The 23354-nt window shown below is 39.5% G+C and overlaps 1 protein-coding gene across 1 annotated transcript; it reads left to right on the top strand.

Moving 5' to 3' along the window:
- Nucleotides 1-25: 25 nt before the first annotated feature.
- On the top strand, nt 26-20825 carry LOC124272359 (protein disulfide-isomerase TMX3-like). The gene is made up of 9 exons (XM_046707531.1): nt 26-80; nt 177-219; nt 1415-1454; nt 1865-2028; nt 2430-2510; nt 3444-3558; nt 4138-4221; nt 20144-20210; nt 20652-20825. Exons 1-9 carry the CDS (start codon nt 41-43, stop codon nt 20741-20743), a joined length of 726 nt encoding a protein of 241 aa, XP_046563487.1. The 5' UTR covers nt 26-40; the 3' UTR covers nt 20744-20825.
- The last annotated feature ends 2529 nt before the right edge of the window (nt 20826-23354 follow it).

The raw sequence follows: 23354 nt of genomic DNA on the forward strand, positions 1-23354 counted from the left end.
ATTTTTCTATATATTTTGTGCAGCACTGTTATGTTGAAACATGGCGGCTCCCATGGCAGAAAATTTGGTCGTTGTTTTGGGTAATATTTTTGCTCAGTTTTAACTTAATGTTGTGCCTATGTGATTTAAATCAATATTAAGCGCTTATAAACCTGCATTTCATTTTCATTTTGTAGCTCTGGTGTCAGCTTGTACGGCACAGCTAGAGTTGGATGACAGGTAAGTGAGAATGATAGCAGCCGATGAAAAGATGGGCGTGGTTGTCAGTAATCGACAGTGTCACGAATAGAAGTTTCAAATAGTAGTGTCATGCCATTAGTAGTCATTGGATTCATTGCTCAGAAGGTAATAAATCTCTATAATCAAACACGATCAATATAGATCTAATCAGTACTAAACAGTGCTATTGACCGGTAGTCTGCTCTTGTCCATCACATGCATGTTGTTTTCTTCTTTGGCCATGTCATGTCAGAAAGCCGACAGCACTTAGAATATAGCTCTATTAAGTTTACAAACATATCACAGTTCCCTTTGTCATCAAAAGTGAAATCTTGTTGCATTATACACGGTCAAAACACCCTCGATGATCTAACATTTCTGCAAGCAATGTGGGTATTTATTGTGGATGCTGTTCCAATTCAACCGTTGCAGATCTGAACTAATAGGACCTCTGTTGCAATGAATGAGTTAGGTTTGTGATGACAAAATTTGATATCTGAGGGGTTTATCCCCTTCTCAATGAATTGTAAAGCACTGAAGCTGAAGCATCAAAGCATGCAAATAAATGCACTTGTCAGGATATTCTTTTCATTTTTGTGTAGTTTCACTTGCATTTTGTCATCACACACAAAAATATATTAGAATCAAGGATCAAAGCCTTCCTCCTTTTCGTTTCTGCAATCCATGCTATCCGTAAAGTGTCCGAGATAGTGTATATCCTGTTATTCACACGTAGTCATGAGCTCTGATGCCAGGATCTACTTTCCATTTGTGGAATGGGCCAAATGGCATTGTTACTACTGTGACAAATGTCTGTAGACTGAAGTCAGACAACACAATGGCACCCTGTAATCTGAGCATATGTCTGTCACCACTTCTTCCTCTTTTGTTCATGACTACCCATTCTGAAGTTTGCAAGTTCAATTCAGATGGATTTTCACAAAAACCGGTTACTTGTCTCTGTAACTTGTGACTTACCAGCTTTTACAACAGAGATTGTTCTCATAGAAATTGTTGTGGTGCTGATTTGTAAAGGTACGCTAAAAGTATTCGCTTGTTTGTTGTATCAATATTTGAAGGCATTGATTAGTACTGGCTGTAGGTGGCATAGAGGAAATAGGGACAATGTTGTATCATATGTATGTATATATATTATGTATTCTGATATCAATATTATTTACAATTGACATTTCAGATTCTTAGAGCAGAGGAAAGAGGGATTCTGGTTGGTGGAGGTATGAAACTCACTGTACACAATATATGTATTTTCATTGTATTTGAATGAATGCAGTTTTATGGATCCATTGAATTTCAGCATTTTGTATACATTTATTGGCTTAATATGAGATCTTGAATCAGCATCATCAATGAATGTATATCACCCACTGATCTGCGACACAACTAATTGCTGCGTTGTGTTTGCCCTTCAGGCGCCTGAAACCTATAGTCCTGAATATAAACCACAGATTTTCAAACTGGTCATAATTCTAGGCTTGACTATAACTTACCCATGCTCATGGATTTCAAGTGATAAAATCTTAGATCTGCATCCTGAGATGTGATATGACTGAAGCAATATTCAAAGCAGTGTGAAACAAATCTCTTGCACTTATGGACATTGTTAATCCTACAAGCTGTATTTCAGTTCTATGCCCCGTGGTGTGGTCACTGCAAGAAGCTGGAGCCCATCTTCCACCAGGTGTTCCGCGAACTCAGGAGCACGCCGATCCGGGTCGGCAAGATAGATGCCACAAGGTTCTCAAGTGTGTCCTCGGAGTTTGACGTTCGAGGATTTCCAACCATCAAGTTGTAAGTAAATGCAAAATGATGCTTAATCTCTTTGTTTCTCACCTTAAACCACAGGAGTTAGATGATCGTATAATTCCTAATATGACCTCTCAAAGATGCAACTGAACCATTGATGTTATGTGCTTGTTGGAGTTGTCTCCCTTTGACTTCATGCTGCAGTCTCCAGATAGTTATCACATGTGTAAAGATGAACTTTTAAAAAAATTACTTATGCAACTTGTGCTTTTATTTGTCCTCTTTTCATTTTATCTAGGATGAGATTGCTGCATTGTGGTAATTTTGTGAATGTTTCTTTGCCCACCAGAGTCTCTTAATAAAACATGCTGAAATTTATGTCTATGTGTTTATAGGAGTCATCCTTTGAGTGTATGGCTGTTTCTCAGTGCTGATGTGTAATTAAGTTTCAGTGGAGGTAATGTCTACACTCACAGAGGAGACAGGACCAAAGAAGATATCATGGAATTTGCTCAACGGGCACAAGGGTGAGGTGGTTTTAAAGGACATATAAATCTTAGTTTATGGATGACAACTTCTTTGTCTTACAATGTGCCATTTGGGTAGAGATCCTTATACCGTTGTCAAGCTTGACAACATTTTAAGAATCTATTCTGAAACACTGCATAGTAGTATAAATAAGTTGTCATCAATAAAGGATCATGCCTCTATTGTTACCCACCAACTTCTCATCAAACAGATCAAATCTTAGTGCTGTTTTGTTTGTATCACAATAAGAAAATCTAAATGACAAATTCAGGAATTGACACTCATGAAAATACATGAAGTTACAGTGAGGTATCGTGATGTTTAGATTCATGTTGTGAATGTGATAATATGTTAGTGATTACTTCAGTGAAAAAGAAATTGTAGAGGTGATGCTAAGTGAATGCTGAGCCTTTGAAAATATATAATTTTTGTAGAAAGAAACCACTCTGTTTAAATTGAAAATGACCGCAAGTGAGATGGGAGGTTCAGAACCTGTGGAAAATCCAGACTTGCTTTGTTTAGGTATGAATGATTACAGTAAGGGCTTGGTAGAAGGGAAGTAATAAGGTTCTGGGACTTTGAGACTGCTGCTAACAGTCCAAGATCTGACATGTATCTGACTAATCGCTCAGTTTATATGGACTCCAGTCTTATGTCATGAACTGAGGAACCAACTCATATCTTCACTTCTCCAACAGGTGGTTGGAGTGGTACAGTCTGAATGCATTTTAAGTCTCAAAATAATGAAAAGAAAAGAGAATATGATATTGATGATGATATAGCTAACACTGATTATTATATTGCTACCACTTATAATAAAGTTACCATTGATAACATAGCTATCACTGATGATGATCACACACATGATATACTATCAAGAATAGAATATGAATAGGAAACACTTTGTCACGTTGTTCATTGTTCTGTTTCAGTCCCGCGGTGAGGAAGTTGGCCAGTGTTGGGAAGTACAATGAGGCCAAAAGTAAACACGCTGACAACGTATTCTTCCTGCATATTGGTGAAGATGACGTGAATGAGGAACTCTATGTGAGTACGATCCTGTGAGGATAGGAGTTAAGGTCGCCAGTACATCATCACAGATGCTAGTATTATGATTTCAGCAGAATCATTGCAATATTTGACACCAAATTCTGGCAAAACTATTAAATACAATATATTTTGTATTTTGTCAAAGAAAGCTAAGTGTAATTGTTTATTGTATTTGATATGATTTGCATATTAGAATCTTTCACCATTCTTATGAAATTATTTCTGCATCAAATTATCAGCTTTTTACCTTGCAAACCTTTGTATATTTTATGAGTGTTTCAGTCACTTTCTGCCATTGTCTGACATGGTAAATAAACTTACAACACTCTCCACTGTTGTGTAAGAATGTCAATCACTTGATTGTCTGGACCATATTCTGAGAATGTATCATCATACAACAGGAATATTGCTGAGTGTGGCGTTCAGTGTCAGACAACAGTCAAATCCTGTTTGAAGGAATTGAATCAATAAATGTATGAAGTGTTAACACGATACTATTTGATGAGATAGTTTTTGTGAGGAATTATTTGTTTGTGTGTGTGTGCATATGATTTATGTTTTGTATTTTCATTTCAGTCCATGTATGCAACAGTAGCAGAAAAATACATAGTTCAAGGGTATTTCTACGCTGGGTCCAGAAATATCCTGCCAGAAGCCCTTGTAAGTACCTGTTGGAAGTAGTCCTGTCTCGAAAAAGAGTTCTCTTCAATATTGAAGTTGTCACTTTGAGTGTTTGTAAATATACTGATATCCAATGTCGAGACAAAACTGTCATCATGCTTGTGGATTTCATTGTCAAGACAAACCAGACTCCACACTTGATAACTTACAGGCTACTATCACATTGCTGCTTCCTGTGAAGATCCGGGCTACAACTGGTCTTCAGCAACACATGCGTATCGTAAGAGGTGACTAAAGGGTGGTCATTCTCACTGACTTCCTTGACAATGTCAGCTTATAACATTTATATAGAACGATGCTTGTTTTGTTGATCACTGGATTGCCTGGTCCAGACTCGATTGCTTGCAGACCACTACCATATAGCTGGAATATTGCTGAGTGCTCCATTAATAAACAAACAAAAACAACACTGTAATATTGTTAAGTGTGGTATGCAAAATAGAGGAACAAAGAAATTAAAACTGCCATCTGTTTTAAATATCATTTGAAACGTATGGAATTTGCAAATGTCAAAACATTGTAAAATACAAAAGTCAAAAGTGATTTTCCTGAGTGCTCTGTGTTGGGCAGGGGTGGCCCAGTCTTTTTTGGCAGTTCACTATGCAGAGTAGTAGGTATATAATGATGGTTCTGGACCACTTTCTCTTATAGGCTTATTTCTACGTAATTCCGCTCCCAGCGCCTAGTATAAAATAGTGATTTTCGGGTAGAGACATCATTCGATGTACAGCCGAGCTCGCCAGCTTAGACACCGATTCCTTGTTGTTGAATATATCCACCGAGGCCGTGTACGAGGACAGTTATATAACTACTAGAGTTATCTCCCTAAGGCATGTCAGACACCTATGATTATGGATTCAAATCCAGATTCAGAGTGATTATATTTTTCCAGGCATATCGAATGCTCAAGTGGTAAATGTCTGAGGAGGCATTATTTTGGGATTTTCTCCTTGTTTAGTTGACCTGCTGTGATATAACTGGTATAACATCTCTTTGGGTTCAAAGGGTATATGACTTCAACCTGGTTCAGAGTGGCATTAATACCAGTCCAGTTCCTCACCCATTCGGTGAACTCTAATAGTTGAGAGACATTGATCTGGAATACTGTGACATTACTATTGATTTCTCTGATGTCATGGTAACTGAATACCTGTGAAGATCCGGGTTAGAATTGATCTTCAGTAACCCATGCTTGTGGTAAGAGGCGACTAAGAGGATCGGCTTGTCAGGCTCACTGACTTGGTTGACACATGTCATCGGTTCCCAGTTGCGCAGATCGATGCTCATGCTATTGATCACTGGATTATCTGGTCCAAACTTAATTATTTACAGCCCACCGCCATGTAGCTGGAATATTGCCGAGTACGGCGTAAAACTAAACTCACTCACTCATGGTAACTTAGGTGCGGTAGGGTAGCCTTGTGGTTCAAGAATTCATTTGTCATGCCGAAGGCCCAGGTTCGATTCCCAACATGGGTACAATGTGTGAAGCCCTTTTGTGATGTCCCTCGCCATGATATTGCTGGTGTATTGCTAAAAGCGGCATAAAACTCAACTCTCACTCACTCACTCACTCACTCACTCACTCACTCACTCACTCACTCACTCACTCACTCACTCACTCACTCACTCACTCACTCACTCACTCACTCACTCACTCACTCACTCACTCACTCACTCACTCACTGTTGGTAACTGATGACAGCTGTGATAACAGAACGCAGGTGAATGGAATGTGAGGAAAACTTACTGATCCAAAGTCTTGATAATGTTGATGAAAAAAAAGGTTATTAATCTGGTATTGATAGAATATCTATATACAGTTTAATGTCGAAATATCTCTAGGCTTTGAATCTCATGTTACAACATTTTTCAACTAACCAGTTTGTAACACACACTACCCTTTGATTTACAATGACGTTTCATACGTCAGCGAACTCCCACAAAGTGAAAGCCAATTCTTACATTTTAAGCACAGTATAGACAATATCCATATATCTCGCCTATTATCTGTGTCTGCCATCCCAATATTATTTCTGAAATGACTTACCATAATGAAATATCTAATGCTGTATGTGTTACATGTTCAAAACAAAGCCTGCCATGTAACTGGAAGTATGGAGTTGCCAACTTGAAGCCATCTTTTTTAATGTTAGGAGGTATTATTGTAATTAGCACATGGTTTGATTTTCCTCTGAAATAGTTTTTCTTTTTTTTGCAAAGAGGATATTACAGATATTAACTCCTAGTAATACTCTGTTGTTATTGGGGATCATTGTTGGGGACAGTGTTGCAGATCACTGATGGTGACCATTAGTGAAGACCGTTGTTGGGGACCATTGATGGAGACTATTGTTGGGGACCATTGATGGAGACTATTGTTGGGGACTATTGTTGGGTATCATGGATTGGGACCATTGATGGGGACCATTGTTGGGGACTATTGTTGGGTATCATGGATTGGGACCATTGTTGGAGACCATTGATGGCAACTGTTGTTGGTGATCATGGATTGGGACCATTGTTGGAGACCATTGTTGGGGACTATTGTTGGGTATCATGGATTGGGACCATTGTTGGGGACTATTGTTGGGTATCATGGATTGGGACCATTGTTGGAGACCATTGTTGGGGACTATTGTTGGGTATCATGGATTGGGACCATTGTTGGGGACCATTGTTGGGGACTATTGTTGGGTATCATGGATTGGGACCATTGTTGGAGACCATTGATGGCAACTGTTGTTGGTGATCATGGATTGGGACCATTGTTGGAGACCATTGTTGGGGACTATTGTTGGGTATCATGGATTGGGACCATTGTTGGGGACTATTGTTGGGTATCATGGATTGGGACCATTGTTGGAGACCATTGTTGGGACTATTGTTGGGTATCATGGATTGGGACCATTGTTGGGGACTATTGTTGGGTTGGGTATCATGGATTGAGACCATTGTTGGAGACCATTGTTGGGGACTATTGTTGGGTATCATGGATTGGGACCATTGTTGGAGACCATTGTTGGGGACTATTGTTGGGTATCATGGATTGGGACCATTGTTGGAGACCATTGATGGCAACTGTTGTTGGGTATCATGGATTGGGACCATTGTTGGGGACTATTGTTGGGTATCATGGATTGGGACCATTGTTGGGTATCATGGATTGGGACCATTGTTGGGGACTATTGATGGAGACTATTATTTGGGATGATGGATTGGGACCATTTTTCGGGACTATTGTTTGTGATCATGGATTGGGACCATTGTTGGAGACTATTGTTGGGGACCATTGATGGAGACTATTGTTGGGTATCATGGATTGGGACCATTGTTGGGGACTATTGATGGAGACTATTATTTGGGATCATGGATTGGGTCAATTGTTGGGGACTATTGTTTGGGAGCATGGATTGGGACCATTGTTGGAGACCATTGTTGGGAAGTGTTGGAGGACCCTTATTGGGGACCAATGTTTGGGACCAGTTATTTTGATAGAACAGAATGTCCCCAAGCTCTTTACTGCAATATCTCAGCTAAAGAAACATGTCAGACACTGCAGAAGAGCCTTTTTCAGATGGACCTATTCTTGAATGATGGATTATTTCACAATCTTTGTTATAAAACTATTTTTAGATGGCTATGTTTGGATTTCCTTTTCACTAATGACTGATATCCTTGCACTGGGATAAGTAATTAATGCTATATATATCAAATATCATGTAGACCCCCCTGCAAAAACTTGGAAATCTGATATAGAACCTCAAAGCGCATGTCACTAACTCCTTCCCAGCGACATGTTTTCCACATCTGTTCTTGGGATGAATGACAGTTTTACTCTGAAAAAAGAGTTGAAAAAAAAGAAGTCCCAGCACTGGTTGTTTTTGTAATAAGAGTTGTCTCCCTTGGTTTGTTGAGCTATCATATCACCATATTTGCAACATCAAGTCACGATATTCATGCATACATAATGATCCCCAGAGGGGTCATATTGACTCTACGAGCAACCAGAGTACAAGGCCACAACTGTACAAACAATTAGCTGTTACTGTCGAATCATGTTTTTGATTTTTTCCCTTTTTTTATCTTTTCAAGTTCCATATTTTTTTGAGACAATATTTTGGGGATCATAACCGACAGTGAATTATCGTCTTGTTTCAGTTGAATGTAATTAACTGTTGCTTTTATTGTTCTATTTTCAGTAATGAAGAGTTTTAACTTGGCTGTTTAGTGAAAACGCAGCTGCTTCCAAAGTGCTTTCAATTTTGTTCCACAAGTAAACCAAAGATCACTTGGGGCCTGTAAAGCTTTTGTCGTCACGGTTTCAAATGCTTTTAGGCATTTTTTGGTGCAGGTTGTCAAATAGGGCTTAGACAGATAGCTGACTGTCAAGTTTTTTTCACGTATTTGTAGCTGGAATCTTGATGATGTTGTCAAACATGAGACTTGTGTCCGGATTGATTTTCAAGCTGTTTATTGCATATTCTTCTCATAGACCACTCTAGTTGGTTTTCTAGGCGGCTCTCTATGGCAGCTGCTGTAACATTTCATGATGTGGACCAAACAACACCAGCATCACTTGATTGACCAAACAACACCAGCATCACTTGATTGACCATACAACAACACCAGCATCACTTGATTGACCATACAACAACAGCATCACTTGATTGACCAAACAATACCAACATCACTTGATTGACCAAACAACACCAGCATCACTTGATTGACCATACACCACCAGCAGCATCACTTGATTGACCATACAACACCAGCATCACTTGATTGACCATACAACAACACCAGCATCACTTGATTGACCAAACAATACCAACATCACTTGATTGACCATACAACAACACCAGCATCACTTGATTGACCAAACAACACCAGCATCACTTGATTGACCATACAACAACACCAGCATCACTTGATTGACCAAACAATACCAACATCACTTGATTGACCAAACAACACCAGCATCACTTGATTGACCGAACAACACCACCAGCATCACTTGATTGACCAAACAATACCAACATCACTTGATTGACCAAACAACACCAGCATCACTTGATTGACCATACACCACCAGCAGCATCACTTGATTGACCATACACCACCAGCATCACTTGATTGACCATACAACAACACCAGCATCACTTGATTGACCAAACAATACCAACATCACTTGATTGACCAAACAACACCAGCATCACTTGATTGACCAAACAACACCAGCATCACTTGATTGACCATACAACAACACCAGCATCACTTGATTGACCAAACAATACCAACATCACTTGATTGACCATACACCACCAGCATCACCTGATTGACCAAACAATACCAGCATCACTTGATTGACCATACACCACCATCAGCATCACTTGATTGACCACACAAAAACACCAGCATCACTCGATTGACCATACACCATCAGCATCATTTGATTGACCATACACCATCAGCATCATTTGATTGACCATACACCACCAGCAGCATCATTTGATTGACCATACACCACCATCAGCATCACTTGATTGACCATACACCACCATCAGCATCACTTGATTGACCACAAAACACCAGCATCACTCAGATTGACCATACACCATCAGCATCATTTGATTGACCAAACAACACCACCATCAGCATCACTTGATTGACCATACACCACCATCAGCATCATTTGATTGACCACACAAAAACACCAGGATCACTCGATTGACCACACAAAAACACCAGCATCACTTGATTGACCAAACAACAACACCAGCATCACTTGATTGACCACACCACCATCAGCATCACTTGATTGACCAAAAAACACCAGCATCACTTGATTGACCATACACCACCATCAGCATCACTTTCGATTGAGCAAACAATATCAGCATCACATGATTAACCATACACCACCAGCAAGTGATTGACCAAACTACACCAGCAGCATCCTTGATTGACCATACACCACCAGCATCACTTGATTGACCATAAACCACCAGCATCACTCGATTGAGCAAACAATATCAGCATCACATGATTAACCATACACCACCAGCAAGTGATTGACCATACACTACAGGCATCACTTGATTGACCATACAGCACCACTAACCTGATCACATGATGAATGTTCCAGTACCAGAACAGTCAAATTGAGCAAGGCGCTAAGATTCCCACTACCTACAACTAATTCATGGGAGTCTGATGTTGTTAGAAGTGATTGTCATTAAGATCTGGGCAGATATCCCCTCCCTCCTTGATGAATTCACAGCCAAGCATTTCTTAAATGATTCAGCAAACCAAATTCATCTTTATATGTTTCAGTTTAAATACTGAGTGATCATTCATGGGTTTTCATTATGATATTTGTCATGATGAAATAATTGAAGATCATTTAAAGCTAAGCTTTTTAAAATTCCAACACGATTCTGCAACAGTGAACATAATTTTTATTCAATAAACTCTATTTCTGTGTCTGTGTTGTTTACATTTCTATGATTTTATTGCTGGGACAGATGCTTTTGATTGAAGTTGGAATGCAAGGGCTCTCTATGTGAAAACAGTGTTGTGTACAGCAGGGACAGGTCAGAGCTTGTTTACTTGTATTTCGTTGGTGTGTATCCTTCATTGATGGAGATCCTTCAGGGAATATGAGAAATAAGCCTATAAGAGGAAGTGGTCCAGACCATCATTATATAACTACTAGAGTTATCTCCCTAAGGCATGTCAGACACCTATGATTGTGGATTCAAATCCAGATTCAGAGTGATTTTATTTTTCCAGGCATATCGAATGCTCAAGTGGTAAATGTCTGAGGAGGCATTATTTTGGGATTTTCTCCTTGTTTAGTTGACCTGCTGTGTTATAACTGGTATAACATCTCTTTGGGTTCAAAGGGTATATGACTTCAACCTGGTTCAGAGTGGCATTAAAACCAATCCAGTTCCTCACCCATTTGGTGAACTCTAATAGTTGAGAGACAGTCGTGCCATTGATCTGGAATACTGTGACATTACTATTGATTTCTCTGATGTCATGGTAACTGAATACCTGTGAAGATCCGGGGTTAGAATTGATCTTCAGTAACCCATGCTTGTGGTAAGAGGCGACTAAGAGGATCGGCTTGTCAGGCTCACTGACTTGGTTGACACATGTCATCGGTTCCCAGTTGGGCAGATCGATGCTCATGCTATTGATCACTGGATTATCTGGTCCAAACTAAATTATTTACAGCCCACAGCTGGAATATTGCTGAGTACGGCGTAAAACTAAACTCACTCACTCATGGTAACTTAGGTGCGGTAGGGTAGCCTTGTGGTTCAAGAATTCATTTACAGTTTAAAGTCGAAATATCTCTAGGCTTTGAATCTCATGTTACAACATTTTTCAACTAACCAGTTTGTAACACACACTACCCTTTGATTTACAATGACGTTTCATACGTCAGCGAACTCCCACAAAGTGAAAGCCAATTCTTACATTTTAAGCACAGTATAGACAATATCCATATATCTCGCCTATTATCTGTGTCTGCCATCCCAATATTATTTCTGAAATGACTTACCATAATGAAATATCTAATGCTGTATGTGTTACATGTTCAAAACAAAGCCTGCCATGTAACTGGAAGTATGGAGTTGCCAACTTGAAGCCATCTTTTTTAATGTTAGGAGGTATTATTGTAATTAGCACATGGTTTGATTTTCCTCTGAAATAGTTTTTCTTTTTTTTGCAAAGAGGATATTACAGATATTAACTCCTAGTAATACTCTGTTGTTATTGGGGATCATTGTTGGGGACAGTGTTGCAGATCACTGATGGTGACCATTAGTGAAGACCATTGTTGGGGACCATTGATGGAGACTATTGTTGGGGACCATGGATTGGGACCATTGTTGGGGACCATTGTTGGGTATCATGGATTGGGACCATTGTTGGGGACCATTGTTGGGGACTATTGTTGGGTATCATGGATTGGGACCATTGTTGGAGACCATTGATGGCAACTGTTGTTGGGGATCATGGATTGGGACCATTGTTGGAGACCATTGTTGGGGACTATTGTTGGGTATCATGGATTGGGACCATTGTTGGAGACCATTGTTGGGGACTATTGTTGGGTATCATGGATTGGGACCATTGTTGGGGACCATTGTTGGGGACTATTGTTGGGTATCATGGATTGGGACCATTGTTGGAGACCATTGATGGCAACTGTTGTTGGGGATCATGGATTGGGACCATTGTTGGAGACCATTGTTGGGGACTATTGTTGGGTATCATGGATTGGGACCATTGTTGGAGACCATTGTTGGGGCCTTTTGTTGGGTATCATGGATTGGGACCATTGTTGGGGACCATTGTTGGGGACTATTGTTGGGTATCATGGATTGGGACCATTGTTGGGGACCATTGTTGGGGACTATTGTTGGGTATCATGGATTGGGACCATTGTTGGAGACCATTGATGGCAACTGTTGTTGGGGATCATGGATTGGGACCATTGTTGGAGACCATTGTTGGGGACTATTGTTGGGTATCATGGATTGGGACCATTGTTGGAGACCATTGATGGCAACTGTTGTTGGGGATCATGGATTGGGACCATTGTTGGGTATCATGGATTGGGACCATTGTTGGGTATCATGGATTGGGACCATTGTTGGGGACTATTGATGGAGACTATTATTTGGGATCATGGATTGGGACCATTGTTGGGGACCATTTTTCGGGACTATTGTTTGTGATCATGGATTGGGACCATTGTTGGAGACTATTGTTGGGGACCATTGTTGGAGACTATTGTTGGGTATCATGGATTGGGACCATTGTTGGGGACTATTGATGGAGACTATTATTTGGGATCATGGATTGGGTCAATTGTTGGGGACTATTGTTTGGGAGCATGGATTGGGACCATTGTTGGAGACCATTGTTTGGAAGTATTGGAGGACCCTTATTGGGGACCAATGTTTGGGACCAGTTATTTTGATAGAACAGAATGTCCCCAAGCTCTTTACTGCAATATCTCAGCTAAAGAAACATGTCAGACACTGCAGAAGAGCCTTTTTCAGATGGACCTATTCTTGAATGATGGATTATTTCACAATCTTTGTTATAAAACTATTTTTAGATGGCTATGTTTGGATTTCCTTTTCACTAATGACTGATATCCTTGCACTGGGATAAGTAATTAGTGCTATATATATCAAATATCATGTAGACCCCCCTGCAAAAACTTGGAAATCTGATATAGAACCTCAAAGCGCATGTCACTAACTCCTTCCCAGTGACATGTTTTCCACATCTGTTCTTTGGATGAATGACAGTTTTACTCTGAAAAAAGAGTTGAAAAAAAAAGAAGTCCCAGCACTGGTTGTTTTTGTAATAAGAGTTGTCTCCCTTGGTTTGTTGAGCTATCATATCACCATATTTGCAACATCAAGTCACGATATTCATGCATACATAATGATCCCCAGAGGGGTCATATTGACTCTACGAGCAACCAGAGTACAAGGCCACAACTGTACAAACAATTAGCTGTTACTGTCGAATCATGCTTTTGATTTTTTCCCTTTTTTTATCTTTTCAAGTTCCATATTTTTTTGAGACAATATTTTGGGGATCATAACCGACAGTGAATTATCGTCTTGTTTCAGTTGAATGTAATTAACTGTTGCTTTTATTGTTCTATTTTCAGTAATGAAGAGTTTTAACTTGGCTGTTTAGTGAAAATGCAGCTGCTTCCAAAGTGCTTTCAATTTTGTTCAACAAGTAAACAAAAGATCACTTGGGGCCTGTAAAGCTTTTGTCATCACGGTTTCAAATGCTTTTAGGCATTTTTTGGTGCAGGTTGTCAAATAGGGCTTAGACAGATAGCTGACTGTCAAGTTTTTTTCACGTATTTGTAGCTGGAATCTTGATGATGTTGTCAAACATGAGACTTGTGTCCTGATTGATTTTCAAGCTGTTTATTTCATGTTCTTCTCAGACCACTCTAGTTGGTTTTCTAGGCGGCTCTCTATGGCAGCTGCTGTAACATTTCATGATGTGGACCAAACAACACCAGCATCACTTGATTGACCAAACAACACCAGCATCACTTGATTGACCATACAACAACACCAGCATCACTTGATTGACCATACAACAACACCAGCATCACTTGATTGACCAAACAATACCAACATCACTTGATTGACCAAACAACACCAGCATCACTTGATTGACCAAACAACACCAGCATCACTTGATTTACCATACAACAACACCAGCATCACTTGATTGACCAAACAATACCAACATCACTTGATTGACCAAACAATACCACCAGCATCACCTGATTGACCATACACCACCAGCATCACCTGATTGACCAAACAATACCAGCATCACTTGATTGACCATACACCACCATCAGCATCACTTGATTGACCACACAAAAACACCAGCATCACTCGATTGACCATACACCATCAGCATCATTTGATTGACCAAACAACACCACCATCAGCATCATTTGATTGACCATACACCACCATCAGCATCACTTGATTGACCACACAAAAACACCAGCATCACTTGATTGACCAAACAACAACACCAGCATAACTTGATTGACCGTACACCACCATCAACATCACTTGATTGACCACACAAAAACACCAGCATCACTTGATTGAGCAAACAATATCAGCATCACATGATTAACCATACACCACCAGCAAGTGATTGACCACCAAACCAGCATCACTACACCAGCAGCATCACTTGATTGACCATACACCACCAGCATGACTTGATTGACCATACACCACCAGCATCACTTGATTGACCATACACCACCAGCATCCCTCGATTGAGCAAACAATATCAGCATCACATGATTAACCATACACCACCAGCAAGTGATTGACCAAACTACACCAGCAGCATCACTTGATTGACCATACACCAGCAGCATCACTTGATTGACCATACACCACCAGCATCACTTGATTGACCATAAACCACCAGCATCCCTCGATTGAGCAAACAATATCAGCATCACATGATTAACCATACACCACCAGCAAGTGATTGACCATACACTACAGGCATCACTTGATTGACCATACAGCACCACTAACCTGATCACATGATGAATGTTCCAGTACCAGAACAGTCAAATTGAGCAAGGCTCTAAGATTCCCACTACCTACAACTAATTCATGGGAGTCTGATGTTGTTAGAAGTGATTGTCATTAAGATCTGGGCAGATATCCCCTCCCTCCTTGATGAATTCACAGCCAAGCATTTCTTAAATGATTCAGCAAACCAAATTCATCTTTATATGTTTTCAGTTTAAATACTGAGTGATCATTCATGGGTTTTCATTATGATATTTGTCATGATGAAATAATTGAAGATCATTTAAAGCTAAGCTTTTTTAAAAATTCCAACACGATTCTGCAACAGTGAACATAATTTTATTCAATAAACTCTATTTCTGTGTCTGTGTTGTTTACATTTCTATGATTTTATTGCTGGGACAGATGCTTTTTGATTGAAGTTGGAATGCAAGGGCTCTCTATGTGAAAACAGTGTTGTGTACAGCAGGGACAGGTCAGAGCTTGTTTACTTGTATTTCGTTGGTGTGTATCCTTCATTGATGGAGATCCTTCAGGGAATATGAGAAATAAGTCAGGGTGATTACCACTACATGCAGAAGAGACTCCAAGGAACTGACACTTGGCATGTTCAGATGAAGTTTTGAGAATGTTCAAGAATTTTGTTTTATGTCTTATAGAAATGAATTTGATGTTTTATTAGATAAGACAAATTTGATGTTTGGGAATATTCAATGTTTTTTCAGTATAAACTTGTCTTGATACAGATGAAAGTGGTGTCCCACTTGTCTTGATGAAAGATGGTGTCCCACTTGTCTTGATACTGATGAAATACAGATGAAAGTGGAGCTCCACTTGTCTCGATACAGATGAAATACAGATGAAAGTGGAGCTCCACTTGTCTTGATACAGATGAATTACAGATGAAAGTGGAGCTCCACTTGTCTTACAGATGAAATACAGATGAAAGTGGAGCTCACTTGATTGATAAGATGAAATACAGATTGGAGCTCCACTTGTCTCGACAGATGAAATACAGATGAAAGTGGTGTCCCACTTGTCTTGATACAGATGAAATACAGATGAAAGTGGAGCTCCACTTGTCTTGATACAGATGATATGAAAGTGGAGATTGTCTCGAAATACAGATGAAAGTGGAGCTCCACTTGTCTTGATACAGATAAATACAGATGAATTACAGATGAAAGTGGAGCTCCACTTGTCTTGTCTTGATACAGATGAAATACAGATGAAAGTGGAGCTCCACTTGTCTCGATACAGATGAAATACAGATGAAAGTGGAGCTCCACTTGTCTCGATACAGATGAAATACAGATGAAAGTGGTGTCCCACTTGTCTTGATACAGATGAAATACAGATGAAAGTGGTGTCCCACTTGTCTTGATACAGATGAAATACAGATGAAAGTGGAGCTCCACTTGTCTCGATACAGATGAAATACAGATGAAAGTGGAGCTCCACTTGTCTTGATACAGATGAAATACAGATGAAAGTGGAGCTCCACTTGTCTTGATACAGATGAAATACAGATGAAAGTGGATCTCCACTTGTCTTGATACAGATGAAATACAGATGAAATGGAGACTGAAAGATGGTGTCCCACTGGTCTTGATACAGATGAAATACAGATGAAAGTGGAGCTCCACTTGTCTTGATACAGATGAAAGTGGAGCTCCACTTGTCTTAATACAGATGAAAGTGGAGCTCCACTTGTCTTGATACAGATGAAATACAGATGAAAGTGGAGCTCCACTTGTCTTGATACAGATGAAATACAGATGAAAGTGGAGCTCCACTTGTCTTGATACAGATGAAATACAGATGAAAGTGGTGTCCCACTTGTCTTGATACAGATGAAATACAGATGAAAGTGGAGCTCCACTTGTCTTGATACAGATGAAATACAGATGAAAGTGGAGCTCCACTTGTCTTGATACAGATATGACATGAAACAGATGAAAGTGGAGCTCCACTTGTCTTGATACAGATGAAAGTGGTGGAGCTCCACTTGTCTTGATACAGATGAATTACAGATGAAAGTGGAGCTCCACTTGTCTTGATACAGATGAAATACAGATGAAAGTGTTGTTCCACTAGTTTTGATACAGCTGAAATATGGATGAAAGTTGTGTTCAGGTTTTACAAAAGGCGTAAGAAATGATTTTCCTAAACATATGAGAAGAATAATATGACTTCTTAAGTGGTAGTATTTGTAGAACAAGACATTTCCTGAACATGTGATTCTTCCATTTCTCACAAACAACAACGTTTGTTTGTATGGCATACATTTGCTTGTTTTGTGATTTGTTTCCATTATTTATGGTGCTGTTAAACTGTAAACTCTTCCAAATTTTGTTTGTGGAAATTGTTGATGGTTGGTTGTGTTTGGAATTGGTGGTTTGGAAAAATAGCAGCAGAGTTTCTCTTTGAAGTCTTCTTTGAGGTTTCTGTTGATAGTATACATTATCCTTGTTGTTGTTTTGTGCTTGCTTGAGCGTGATTGATAAACAGCAGGTGAGGTTGTTGCTCGGATGAAGGACACTGTATGATGTCATCAGCTCTTTCTTCGGCCATTGATCGGCAGCTTCTTCTTCAGATAAATCATTTGTAGTGCCAAACAGGACATTTTGGGGACATAGTGAATGTTTTCTGTCAGAAAATAAAGTTATATTTGTCCTTGTCTGACCTATGGAAAACAGAGGCTTGTTTTATCGCCTTCACATAGCGGGGCTTCAATATTGCTTTTCTGAAACCATTGCATGTGGTCTTTTGAAGGCTTTTGAAGTATCATGACTCGGGAAGAACATGTTCTTTCAAGGTATTTATGAATGTCCACCATGATAACCACAAGAAATGCGTAAAATGTGATGAATATTCTGTGAGTAAGTTTAGTTGTGATGTTGCACAGCTGTGAACAGTACTTCAGTCACATCACTGAGTGTCAGCTATTTGCTGCTTTGGTATGGAGCTGAACAAATCTGTGAACAGAATCAGGGGGATATTCAAAGAATCACTCCTAAAATATTAGATCACCTGGATATTATCATGAATCAAGATTTTAGCAACAGAGATTGAACACAATCTTATCTTGGTTGGAATCAATTATTACTTTATCATTCATGACACTTACATTTCAACAACAGTATACTTTATATTATTACATGAACCATTGTAAGATCATTACATATGACCTCAACAATGATACACTGTAATGACATGAACCATTGTTACATCATTACATATGACGTCAACAATGATACACTGTAATGACATGAACCATTGTTACATCATTACATATGACCTCAACAATGATACAGTTGTTACATAATGACATGGTGTAATGACGGCTGATTTGTTACATCATTACATATGACGATCAACAATGATACATGACTGTAATGACATGAACCATTGTGACATCATTACATATGACCTCAACAATGATACAGTGTAATGACATGAACCATTGTGACATCATTACATATGACCTCAACAATGATACACTGTAATGACATGAACCATTGTGACATCATTACATATGACCTCAACAATGATACACTGTAATGACATGAACCATTGTGACATCATTACATATGACCTCAACAATGATACACTGTAATGACATGAACCATTGTTACATCATTACATATGACCTCAACAATGATACACTGTAATGACATGGACCATTGTTACATCATTACATATGACCTCAACAATGATACACTGTAATGACATGAACCATTGTTACATCATTACATATGACCTCAACAATGATGTACTGTAATGACATGAACCATTGTGACATCATTACATATGACCTCAACAATGATACACTGTAATGACATGAACCATTGTGACATCATTACATATGACGTCAACAATGATACATGTATGACATGACCATTGTTATTGTCATTACATATGACCGTCACAATGATACACTCAAATGCATGATGATTGTTACATCATTAATGACATGAACCATTGTAATGACACATCATTACATATGACCTCAACAATGATACACTGTAATGACATGAACCATTGTGACATCATTACATATGACCTCAACAATGATACACTGTAATGACATGAACCATTGTGACATCATTACATATGACCTCAACAATGATACACTGTAATGACATGAACCATTGTGACATCATTACATATGACCTCAACAATGATACATATGACCTCAACAACAATGATTGTTACATTACATATGTGTAATGACAATGACATGAACCATTGAACCATTGTGACATCATTACATATGACCTCAACAATGATACACTGTAATGACATGGACCATTGTGACATCATTACATATGACCTCAACAATGATACACTGTAATGACATGAACCATTGTTACATCATTACATATGACCTCAACAATGATACACTGTAATGACATGAACCATTGTTACATCATTGACCTCACATATGACATGAGCCATTGTTACATCATTACATATGACCTCAACAATGATACAGTGTAATGACATGGACCATTGTTACATGATTACATATGACCTCAACAATGATATACTATAATGACATGAACCATTGTTACCTTACACATGAATATTCAAATTACATTTACAGTGTTTTAGGATGTGTTGTATCTTGGACGGACTTACATTAACGTCTTTATCTGTGACTTGATTGTCTTGATTAATTGATCTTTAACCAATTGAAGCTGGACTTAAGTTACTTGATAGTGATTTGATACAGATTGATTGTGTTTTGTTTTCAGAAGGTGAAATTGAAAGGCTACCCAGCTGTAGTTGTTTTTAAAGATGGGACTTACTATGAATATGAAGGTATGTTCCTCTCACTTCAGTTTGTTTTGTATATTATGTTCACCTTTAGTCTTTGAATATGTAGAACTAAGAAACATTGGCAGAAAGGGACATTCCTTTCCTTTTGTCAGTATCTTTTAATCAGAGCAAAACTCCATTCAGAAATAGTTTTAGTGCTGCTAAGACATAAGAATTGGTTTTGGGTAATGCAATATATTTTCATTCCTGCATCGATGATGTCTGTCTGTCTTGAGAGAAGGACATGTTTTATTACATATGCTTCAGCTTTTACCTACAACAACACAAATTGCAGTGCAGTGTTATCTCCCTTGGGCATGTCAGGAACCTGTGAATCAATTCATCATGCTTTATTCTCTTCCACAGTAATAACTTAGTTGATCAAGGGAAGAGTTTGTCATTGCCATGATAAGTAGACTGAGTTTGAATCTGTATATTGACCAGATGAGGATGGTGTTGTCCGGAAGAGCTCGCTGGACAGATGGGTGAATCGGGAACGTTTCCCAGCATTCCCCCTGTTGCAGGCGGTGGCCTGAATGAGATGGCGGACTCTGGCAAGTTGATGGCCATCGCTGTGGTCAACCTTGAGGAAGAAGAGTTCAAACAGGAAAACAATAGGTGAGTCTTTCTCATAATCTCACATATTTCACCCCCATCATAGTGAACAGCAGGTGACTGCTGGGCAATATCTCACACATGCTTCTTTTCAGTCTCCTCTTGAAAAAGGGGTGAATACTGGGCAATATCTCACACACGCTTCTTTTCAGTCCCTTGTGAACAAAAGGTGAATACTGGGCAATATCTCACACACATCTCATCTCAGTCTTCTCTTGAGAAAGGGGTGAATACTGGGCAATATCTCACACATGCTTCTTTTCAGTCCCTTGTGAACAAAAGGTGAATACTGGGCAATATCTCACACACATCTCATCTCAGTCTTCTCTTGAGAAAGGGGTGAATACTGGGCAATATCTCACACACATCTCATCTCAGTCTTCTCTTGAGAAAGGGGTGAATACTGGGCAATATCTCACACACATCTCATCTCAGTCTTCTCTTGAAAAAGGGGTGAATACTGGGCAATATCTCACACACGCTTCTTTTCAATCCCTTGTGAACAAAAGGTGAATACTGGGCAATATCTCACGCACATCTCATCTCAGTCTCCTCTTGAGAAAGGGGTGAATATTGGGCAATATCTCACACATGCTTCTTTTCAGTCCCTTGTGAACAAAGGTGAATACTGGGCAATATCTCACACATGCTTCTTTTCAGTCCCTTGTGAACAAAAGGTGAATACTGGGCAATATCTCACACACGCTTCTTCTTGAAAAGGGGTGAATATCTCACACACGCTTCTTTCAGTCCCTTGTGAACAAAAGATGAATGTAAGGCAGTATCTCATACACGTTCAGTGCATCTAAATGCTTGGTGTTGGACATCAGGAGATCATCAGAGATCAGATGGGATTTCAGAGCGATGTTTCGATGTCTTTGTGGGTGAGACTCTGCTGATATGGAGCTATAATCCAAGGGAGATTCCTGTCAGTTAGTTCCCTGGTCCACCCACCACACTGTTTCATACAGCTATAAACCAGACTCACTGACTCAGGCAGTTATTGTTTTTGTCTTTTATGCATTTTGACAGCGAGATGTCATCATGACTATGTGATACCTCGTGAGAGGTCACGCTATTTTTGTGTCAGAAAGTGTGGGCAATTTGCTCTGATCCAAGGTTCTTGATGGTTTTGTCAGAATGGTAAACAATCACTATGTACACTACTTTGGCCCTTATGCCCAGAACAAATGACACTGAACTCAACTCTCTCTCTCGTTCCTTCCACTCAGTCTATCGTCTCCTCTCGCTCCCTCACGCACTCCTCCACCCACTCACTCTCACTCACTCACTCGCTCACTCACTCCACACACTCACTCACTCACTCACTCCTCCTCACCACTCACTCACTCACTCACTCACTCACTCACTCTCCTCACTCACTCCTCTCACTCACTCACTCACTCACTCACTCACTCACTCACTCACTCACTCACTCACTCACTCACTCACTCACTCACTCACTCACTCACTCACTCACTCACTCACTCACTCACTCACTCACTCACTCACTCACTTACCCACCCACTCACAGTGATAGTTACAACGTGACACTTACCAGGAGATCCTTATCGCCTCTCAGAGAGGCATGTCACGTAGACTCAACATTGCTGTTGGCCTCATCAGCAACGGTATAGCTATTCATGGTGAGACATTTCAAAAACTGCTGTGGCACAAGAAAAATAGTCCGTAAAGCGTGATGTTAAATATCCTACATAAGTCTGATGCCTCGCACTTAAGTGGTGTGAAATTATATGCACAAGAGCAATTAACCACATGGATAGGGTGACGCCTGTAGATTACTCCAAAGAGTTTGACGTCATTGCTGGTTGTGAAATACTCCCATATGTGTCTTACCACACAACAAATGATCAGTTTTGTAGAACTTTCTGAGCATGCTTCTGTTCGGGATTGTTTCCTTCTGCCATGTTGCTTACACCATGCTTTTCCTTCATAACATTTTTGGTTGATGTTTAACATTGCACTCAGCAATATTCAGCAGTTTGTGAATAATTAAATCTGGACCAGACAATCAAGTGGTAAACATCATTAGTGTCGATCCACTCGTTTGGGATACGATGACATGTGTCAACCATGTCAGCGAGCCGGACCACCTCGTCCCGTTAGTCGCCTCGATGACATGTGTCAACCATGTCAGCGAGCCGGACCACCTCGTCCCGTTAGTCGCCTCTTACGACAAGCATGGGTTGCTGAAGGTCAATATTCTAACCTTGATCTTGAAGTTATCTTCAACAGATACAGTCTTAGCCATAACAGATACTATCTCATTCAATTCAGATCCCTAAGGAATCTTTCATAACACATACAGTCTTATTCATTTGAGATACTGTCTCATTCAATTTGGATCTTAGTACCTGCTACGTCTGAACAAAAATCTCATGTCATCCCATTGCTGGTCAGGTAGAGCATGGCAGCTGGAATGTGTTTTCTAATCATTAGGCCTACCATATAAACGGTGAACAAATCCTCAGAACTGAACTCAAAACAAAACTTTACAAAACTGAAGAGTGA

Source organism: Haliotis rubra, unplaced genomic scaffold (assembly GCF_003918875.1).
Source record: "Haliotis rubra isolate DU_JTF1 unplaced genomic scaffold, ASM391887v1 Scf103, whole genome shotgun sequence".
In the NCBI taxonomy this organism is placed as follows: domain Eukaryota; kingdom Metazoa; phylum Mollusca; class Gastropoda; order Lepetellida; family Haliotidae; genus Haliotis; species Haliotis rubra.